General features: G+C 43.0%; 1 protein-coding gene across 1 annotated transcript; it reads left to right on the forward strand.

The window, feature by feature from the left end:
* Positions 1-3941: 3941 nt before the first annotated feature.
* Positions 3942-5150, forward strand: LOC148687290 (uncharacterized). The gene is made up of 2 exons (XM_088661162.1): positions 3942-4223; positions 4797-5150. The coding sequence occupies exons 1-2, from the start codon at positions 3942-3944 to the stop codon at positions 5148-5150; spliced, it is 636 nt and encodes a 211-aa protein (XP_088517288.1).
* The last annotated feature ends 4449 nt before the right edge of the window (positions 5151-9599 follow it).

The following is a 9599-nucleotide window of genomic DNA, read 5'->3' on the forward strand; positions in this document are numbered from 1 at the left end:
TGTGTGGAAATTACTGCAGAAACGTGGGAAACTCAATTTAAGATTTGAAATTATAGATTTGAAAAATGAGAAATGGAATAAAAAGTCAGATTTGTCCACTTTTAGTATAGGTAATACTATGGCAAAATACTATTCCTCCCTCTGTTCCCTCTCCAATCACTGGGCTCATCAGTTTGCTATTTCCAAGTTAGAGAGATGCATATAACCATGAGCTTTATGGCAGGTGTACTATTAAAATGGTCCCGTTATGTTAAGGAGCCATGGTCAGCTGATTAGATAAGTGTCAATATGCAAAGCTGTTACCTAAGGATCTGCTCCAGGGATTTGGGGTTAAAAGGCTAAATATGACTGATGTGTGATTTTGTAGAGTTAAGCCCCCAAAGTGACCGTTTCTCTTTTGAATAAACTAATTTGAAAGATATGGAAATCCAGGATCAAGGCACAACGATATAAAGAACCATCTACGTTCAGTAAAATTGTGCTATTTGGTTAGTATAACGCTGGGTGTGATTCTCCAAACTTATATATTCCTTCTTTTTATTCACAATTTATGTGATGTTTTTAAATCTGTCTCTTGTGTGCACTACTGGCTAACAGGCTGCTGTGCAGAATTTCTCCCCTAAAACACTGTATACCTGATGTTATAGATTGATGACTCCAGCATTGCCAAAATGGGGCAGCTGAATCTATAAAGCTGGAACTTTGCCAGATCACTAGATATGTAATCCACTACTTGACAATTGATCTACGTACATGTTCATGACCTCCTTTGACTTGTTCGGCTTTCCCATTACTCACTTGGACACAGATGGAATATAGACTTTCCCCCCAAAAGTGTAAGACAAGAAGCCAGAACCGCACTAAATAGCCAACATAAATTCCAAGGGCTTTCTACTGGAAATAACTTATTAAATGGCAACATCAATACAAGCAGAGGGTCAACAATGCTCATAGCCATACAATATAATGACAAGCCCAAGGCAAATAGCATTACTTGTGCTCATGATTCATAAGTCCTTGGATATATAACATTTTCTTCTTGGTTTGGTGGCTTTATCTTCCTTTTTTTTTTTTTGCAAGAGAATTAACAAATGGAAAGTGCTGCGAAAGCAATGGCTCTTGATTTCGTTCATAGATGTGGCTGTCATTAAAATCTGCACTGCAAGCAAGACCCACTTTTTAAGGAAAGGTAGAATCTTACAGAGAAAAGGAATATCTAGGGGGTGCAGAGAGACACCATAAACTGGATATATTTCATCTTTTTTGCTGGCATAGTGTTTCTGTTTGTTAAGATCTAAGCCACCGTACGTACCATTTTATTAGCACAAGTCACTACTGTGTTTTCAAGAGTGTTTGACACCCTAAGTAGGGCAGGGTAAGAAAACCCATCACCAAGTTCAGCAACATTCAGCTAAGCCTGGCTAGCTCAGTTGGTTAGAGTATGGTGCTGATAATGCCAAGTTTGCAAGTTTGATCCCTGTACAGTACACCTGCATATTCCTGCATTGCAGGGAGTTGAACTAGATGAGCCTCAGGGTCCCTTCCAACTCTACAATTCTATGATTCTAGATGAGTCATCCAGAATCATAGATCCTGAGAGAGGGTCTCATGCTCTTCCAACTGAGCTATCAAGTAGCTGGCTGGTCCACCCATTGGTACTGACCATGTGTGGTCTGTGTATGTATCTCAATGACCAACAGAGTAAATCTTTTTAGATTTTCATTCAAAAGTGCAGCAGATCTCTGAAAAACTGAGCAGCCTGTTAAGTGTGTGGCTGGAGTGACACCAATTTAAGTATTGTGTGTTTTGTTAAAGCTTACCTATTTACTCTCCATAGACCCAGCTTCTCCTTCCTTTACAGTGCATGCAAGTAACAACCAAAACAGACCAAGGGGTGGTTTGAAGCAGAAAATAGTTATGTGATGCTGCAGAGGCATCCATCAATAGTATCTGATGTTTTATGTTCATTGTCTCTTCTCTCTGACATGTTAGGGGCAGAAATATGTGGCTGCCTCTGAAAATGAGGGTTGTGCATTCTTTTCAGACACAAAAAATGGAACATTTAACAGAACAGAACCCATTTGTACTGAAAGAAATGGGTTTTTTTTTTGGTATTATCAGGGAGTCCCTTCCAGTCCATTTCAGGGGGAAATGTCAGTTGTCAGGGGAGGCTGCTGTTTTATGGCAGGCATGTTTCTCCAGTACCCCAGAATTTGGAGACAATCGGGGGGGGGAGAGAATGGCTAGCTGTAGGAGGGGCTTCAGCTGTTGTTCTACTGCTGCCACTGCCCCAGGAGGAAGCAAAATATAGTCAAATTCAAATTCAAACCTTTATTGTGTTAGCATACAGCCATAGCAAAATAAAAACAATACAAAATGCCAGAGACAAGCAACAAAGCACAATTCAAGGCGATATTGCTGGTGTGGTAACATTTAAATTACCCTAAGGGTAAAGGTAAAGGGACCCCTGACCATTAGGTCCAGTCGTGACCGACTCTGGGGTTGCGTGCTCATCTCGCATTATTGGCCGAGGGAGCCGGCGTATAACTTCCAGGTCATGTGGCCAGCATGACAAAGCCGCTTCTGGCAAACCAGAGCAGCACATGGAAACACCATTTACCTTCCCGCTGTAGTGGTTCCTATTTATCTACTTGCATTTTGATGTGCTTTCGAACTGCTAGATTGGCAGGAGCTGTGACCAAGCAACGGGAGCTCACCCCGTCACAGGGATTTGAACCGCCGACCTTCTGATCAGCAAGCCCTAGGCTCAGTGGTTTAACCACAGCGCCACCTGGGTAGTGTGTCCTAGACCTGGACCTGTTTTAATTCTCTCTATTTCATTTTTAACTGAATGTGCCGAGCCTATTTTGGGCTATTTCATGCTTTACACATATATGCAAAATATAGTAAAGAATTGGGAGGGGGACACAACCCATCAAAACGGATGCGGATACTAGGCCAAATTGAATGCTAATGAAAGAAACAGGAAATGAATCAGATCTCAACAAATTGCACACAAAATGAGCAAAGCTTTCAGTAATTACTGTAAATGTAATTTTGAAATTATTTCCCCCCCACCCCAGTTCTGCATCGTCCTGAATCTGGTTTCTTGGTAGTGTTATTGCCTTCATTGTAACATCCTTTCAACCTATGAAGTAGATGGGTGGTGGAGAGAGTGTGATGGTTGTGTCACATGTTTTGGCAAGGAACCCCATGTCTCCTGTGAAATCTAGCTTTCCCCTAACTGTTCATCCACCTTATGACATTGTTTTCATTCCCATATGTTGCACACATAGCAGACTTTACCTTTCAATTAGATGTCTATCTTTATTAGTTATACTATTCAGTAAATGTTCCTGATATGTAATTAAGAGGTAAATACGGTGTCCTAGAACACATATAATCTTATGTTCTTTACTATAGGGTTGTGTGTCTTATGCCCATCCAAAGTAAAAGGCATAATGACACCTTAATGACAGCTCACACCCTACAGAATTATACCAATAGTAGTTCCAGTTCTATAGTGTTTTTTTCACTGAACAAAGGAAAGCCCTTTCTGGAATGTAAACTTACTGTCATCCCAACTGCAAAAGTTTGCTAAAGAACTAAAGTGAGCCATTTCCCCATAATGATCTGCTCACATCTTCCTTGCTTCCTACAGAGGGCAGCTAGGACAGAAATAGCATGCTATTCTATCTGCAAAATGCCTTTCTTGAGAAAACTGGCAGGCCGAGAGTCCTTTGTGTGCTGTTGCAATTGCTTACCTCACCCATTGTGATGTAGCACCGTTGCCCAGATAACCAAGTTCTAGCTAGGCTTGGTGTCATTTGATAACAGATGACCCTGGCCCAGCACAGAAGGCAGAAGGAGAAAGTACCAAAATGACAGTCACGCGAACAATCTGAAGGTCATGCCAGGCCGTGCCAGAAAACTCTCCAAACATGAACATCCTAAATTGTCTCCTTTCTATGATATTTGCATTGTTGGCTGGGCTTATCCTCATTTTCTGCATCACCATCATGGCTTGCATCCTGCTCTTCAGCACGAAATTGACCATCACAATGGGCAAAACTAAGATGGTCACAACATTTCAACAAATGGCTCCCGATGCGGAATTTGCAAGGCCCATCGTCACATCTGAACCAACCGTCCTAACCATTGAATTTGATGAAGCGGAGCTTTTAGCCAAACTAATCAAAGAAATCGCTCCCAATTATGGCATGGTGGGTGGTTTCCCTTTTCTTTTCTCTTGCAAGAATGTGCCAACTGCCTTTCTGGATCATACTGAAAACTCAGCTAGTGTAGCAGTGGCTGTCAGATGCTCTGGGAAGCTCCCAATGTGATATTTGCCCCTAGCATCTGGATGAACTCAAATGTATACAGTACTTTAGATAGACATCTCTTCCCTGCATTTGTTCATCCATATGATGGCCAAACTAAATGAAACATGGCCACTATTTAGTCTTAGACAATTTTGTAAGGATTTGTGAGAGCGTATGAGGAGTGCTTTGAACCCTTGAAAGGCACTGTATGAATGTTTTATTATTATTTATGAACTTGTGAAACACCAAGTCAAAGAGAAACCACCAACCATGTTTTTACTGCTTGCCCAGAACTGCTAAGACAAGGTGGGTTGTCAGGCATAGGAGGTTTTGGGTTAGGCTGTGCCACTTTGATCACAGGTGCCCTATAAAACCATTTATATTTTGATCTCCCAGACAAACAGACAGGCAACTGTTACTAACCCATCAGACAGGTCACTGGTTAACTTACATTCTTCATTTTCACTGAAAAAGATGATGCAGGTCGCTGTGAGGAACCAAACCTGGGCTATCGTCTCACTGAATGTTCAACCTAGCAACAGCACTTGGAACACAGATCTCCACCTCAAGGAGGACAAAGCAGAAGTCAAAGGCACAGAGGAGCATATATTGGTGTTCATCTGCAAGCAGCTGAGTGAAAACTGCACCTTAGAGAATTATGAGGCTCAAAAGGAACCCGTCATTCAGAGCCTAGAACTCAGCGAAGTCATCAAGGCCTTCTTGCGGGCTTTTCGTAATTCGTATCAAGCGTCCCCTGTTCAAGAAACAGATGCTTCTGTGGATGTCAAGACTGAAGAGGAGGAAATCTTCCAGAGCAGCGAGGAGTGAACTTGTCTCTACCACTGTCACCCCAGATACGGGCACAATCTGCCCACAATGTGCAACCTTTAATGGGATATCACCCTGACATCTAACGTATTTTAAAGGAAAAGATAAAGCATTTGGCTGGTGAGAAATCTGCACTGTTTTCCATTGTTCAGGATGTCTTCTTCATAACTCCTTAATCTACATAATGTCTGAACCTTGCCAATCTTGGGCTGCAATTCTGTATACCAATAACATTCCCTGAAACATTTCTCCAATGAAAATAGGGATGTCCTATTTAATTATAATTATAATTTTATCCCACCCATCTGACTGGTTTGCCCCAGCGACTCTGGGTGGCTTCCAACATATGTTAAAACATAATAAAACATTTTAAAAAACCCTTCCCTATACAGGATTGCCTTCAGACAGATCGGGGGTCGGGTAACTCCACACCCTCCAACATTTCTCCAGTGAAAATAGGGACATCCTATTCCATACCCTGCACGTTAAACATTTAAAGAACTTCCCTATACAGGTCTGCCTTCAGATGTCTTTTAAAAGTTGCATAGTTACTTTTCTCCTTGACTCTGGGGTTTCATCACTCCATACCCTGCAACACTTTTCTGATGAAAATGGGGACACCCTACTGTACCCTCCACCCTTTCTCCGATTAAAATAGGGACGTCCTCAGGAAAAGCGGGACATTCTGGGTTCAAATCAGAAACCAGGACAGCTTCCCTAAATTTGGGACTGCCCCTAGACAATAAGGACACTTGGAGTAAATTCCTGTAGTAAATTCCCAGTGAGTTTAATAGGGCTTGCTCCCAGCTAAGTGTGTGTACAGGACTGAAGCCTCAAATTCATATGATTACTGTAATTGATTAATATTTCCCTTTTTTTGCAACTCTAGTCTTAAGTAACGCAGAGCAGCAAATTAACCTGAATTGGCCTAAAAAGCCCAATGGGAGAAGAGGACCCTCCAGCTGGATATGCACAAAACCATCATGAAAATCCATTCTACGTTCTTAATCTGCAAGTATAACTCTGGGAGGCAGCAATAAAACCCAGTCCCTTCCCTAAGTGACTCATGATTAAGAGCCAATAGACACACGGTCTCCTCATTAGTTGAGGTGCAGTGCGGAAGTCTTGAGGGTTGCACAGCAGTAATGAAAAGCTGGAGTTAGTCCATTGCCATCTGTCATTCTCCTCCCTGCTAACCCACTCCATTGGACGCCTAATTTCCTGTGAATAAGTGTTTCTAAAAATACAGTATCTGCCTTTAATACAACAGAAACACATTGGGAGGGCTGCAACACAAAGCTTACCCTGTGCATTTTCACCCCAACAAACTTTGCATCCCCACCGGGAAATCATACTTCACATACGTTCTTGATGTAAGCAGGGACCTCGGAGAAAGTCAGGATAATCTTTCAGTTTGAGACATTTTGTTTTATTCTGCAACCCTCTAGAGTGTTCTTCTGTGCCATAATTAGTTGGTTACTTTTTTTAGTGCACTAAAAAAAGTGTTGTCACACACACACACACACACCTTTTCTTTGGATTTCCAAAATTCGTTGGCAGTGTAGGAAAAACAAGAGAGAGGTGTATAATGTCTTGGGCCCAGTCTTATTCAACATCTTTATCAATGACTTGGATGATGGGCTTGAGGGCATCCTGAGCAAGTTTGCAGATGACACCAAATTGGGAGGGGTGGCTAATACCCCAGAGGAGAGGATCACACTTCAAAATGACCTTAACAGATTAGACAACTGGGCCAAAGCAAACAAGATGAATTTTAACAAGGAGAAATGTAAAGTACTGCACTTGGGCAAAAAAAATTGAAAGGCACAAATACAAGATGGGAGACACCTGGCTTGAGAGCAGTACATGTGAAAAAGATCTAGGAGTCTTGGTAGACCACAAACTTGACATGAGTCAACAGTGTGATGCAGCAGCTAAAAAAGCCAATGCAATTCTGGGCTGCATCAATAGGAGTATAGCATCTAGATCAGGCATCCCCAAACTTCGGCCCTCCAAATGTTTTGGACTACAATTCCCATGTTCCCTGACCACTGGTCCTGTTAGCTAGGGATCATGGGAGTTGTAGGCCAAAACATCTGGAGGGCCGCAGTTTGGGGATGCCTGATCTAGATCAAGGGAAGTAATAGTACCACTGTATTCTGCTCTGGTCAGACCTCACCTGGAGTACTGTGTCCAGTTCTGGGCACCACAGTTCAAGAAGGATACTGATGAGCTGGAACGTGTCCAGAAGAGGGCAACCAAAATGGTCCAAGGCCTGGAAACGATGCCTCATGAGGAACGGCTTAGGGAGCTGGGTATGTTTAGCTTGGAGAAGAGAAGGTTAAGGGGTGATATGATAGCCATGTTCAAATATATATATATAAAGGATGTCATATAGAGGAGGGAGAAAGATTGTTTTCTGCTTTTCCGAGAAGCAGACACAGAGCAATGGATTCAAACTACAAGAAAGACGATTCCACCTAAACATTAGGAAGAACTTCCTGACAGTAAGAGCTGTTCGGCAGTGGAATTTGCTACCAAGGAGTGTGGTGCAGTCTCCTTCTTTGGAGGTCTTTAAGCAGAGGCTTGACAGGCATATGTCAGGAATGCTTTGATGGTGTTTCCTGCTTAGCAGGGGGTTGGACTGGATGGCCCTTGTGGTCTCTTTCAACTCTATGATTCTATGAGCTCCAGGACTGACTAGGATTTTGGTCACATACACACCATGCAGAAAGATACGGGGCCACCTTAATCTCTAGGCCCCCCAGATTTCCAAGCCTGTCCCTAAGGTGAATGCAGACATATGTCTCTTAACCAACACAAGGAGCGGCCAAGTATTACAACTCTGGGAAGGCCATGCCTGCCCCTTGAAAGCTCCTGGGAAATTATGCCTGACTTCTGTTGTCTGCCACTTTCTGCAGTGACTGGGAGCTGCCCATTTGCTCCTTGGAGAAGGGATGTAGAGCACATACAGTGGTTTGTGACCGCAATCCGTTCCGCGGAGCCGGTCGCTCCCCAAATCGGTCGCTCGCCGAAGGCACGCTTCTGCGCATGCGTGGAGCACTGATAGAGCACATCTGTGCACGCACGCGCTGTGCAGATTGCTTCTGTGCATCCGAGCGCCACAGAACCTGGATGTAAACACTTCTGGGTCCGCGGTGGTCGGAAACCGAAGCGGTCGCAAATGGAGGCGGTCGCAAACCGAGGTTTGACTGTATTTTGGAAACCTGAGAAACACAGAGTGGCTTACCAGCTTCAGATGAAGGCTATGAGAGGAGGACTCTACCAGTCAGGACACATTAGCTAGATAAGTGGGTATGAGAAATAGATCAAGTTAGGTCATGTTTTACATTTCCAGCTTATGCCTTGGTCCTTCTGAAATTAAAGACTCTTTTTACAGGAGTCGTTCATACAAAATTACAATTAAAGGTTGGCCCTCAGAAAGTGACTCAAATGAAGGTATTCAAAGCTTAATCTGTTACTTTGCAATCCATGGACAGCTTTATGCTTTCTTTCAAATGATTCAATGCCCCCCATTTCTAGGCATTCACCTCTCTTGGAGAAACACATTGGGATATTCTGGCTAAATTAATGTTATCTAAAAGAATGCTTTTACAACTTCCCTAAGAACATTCTGCTCAAAAGCCCAGGCAGCGACTGATGAGGAAACAGTGGGCCTGCTTCAGAGTAATGGCTTCAAGAGTGATTATTCAAACTACTTTTTAATCATTGCTGCTATTTCTGATGTTGCTGGTGCTTCCTCCTTTGTCCCATGTCCAGAATGGAAATCAATCCCTCTATTAGGATCAGCATTCACTGTTGTTGCTGCTTTCCATCCACAAACGATGCCGGATTGATTACATGCCATCCCAGCCTCTTTGCACTGTGTTTCCTTGGCACTGAAAATAACGGGATGGAATAACACAATGACAATGTAACTTGGATAAATTATGTAATTATTACATAAGTTTACCACAGTGGGCAGTGAGAGGAATAGTAGTCTTAGATGGAAGATGAACTGCAGTGGAATGGAAGCAGTGTAACTCAGTCAGTAGAGCATGAGACTCTTATTCTCAGGGCATAGGTGATGACTACAGGGAGGAATGGAAAGCAATGTCACGGGGGCATCACCCACACATAAGATGGAGATATCAGGAGCACAGGATTATATTAATGTAGACTTCGAAGGGACCCAACTTGGTGCAATGCACTAAAACCCCATAACCTGACATTTTTGTGCCTGTTTCTAGCCACTGCTTCATCTTTCTGATGCTGCTTGACAACCATTTTCTTCTTCTCTATCCCTCACTGAGAGATCCCAGCCAACCAGGAATCTCAAAGGGAATGTGATGATGACATCACATCAGCACAGAGTCAATCAGATTGGGCTGCATCATGATGTCACTGGGAGCGAATGAAGTCAGGTCAACCACATTCTAACTGTCACGT

Source organism: Zootoca vivipara, chromosome Z1 (assembly GCF_965207765.1).
Source record: "Zootoca vivipara chromosome Z1, rZooViv2.hap1.1, whole genome shotgun sequence".
NCBI classification, from domain to species: Eukaryota; Metazoa; Chordata; class Lepidosauria; order Squamata; family Lacertidae; genus Zootoca; species Zootoca vivipara.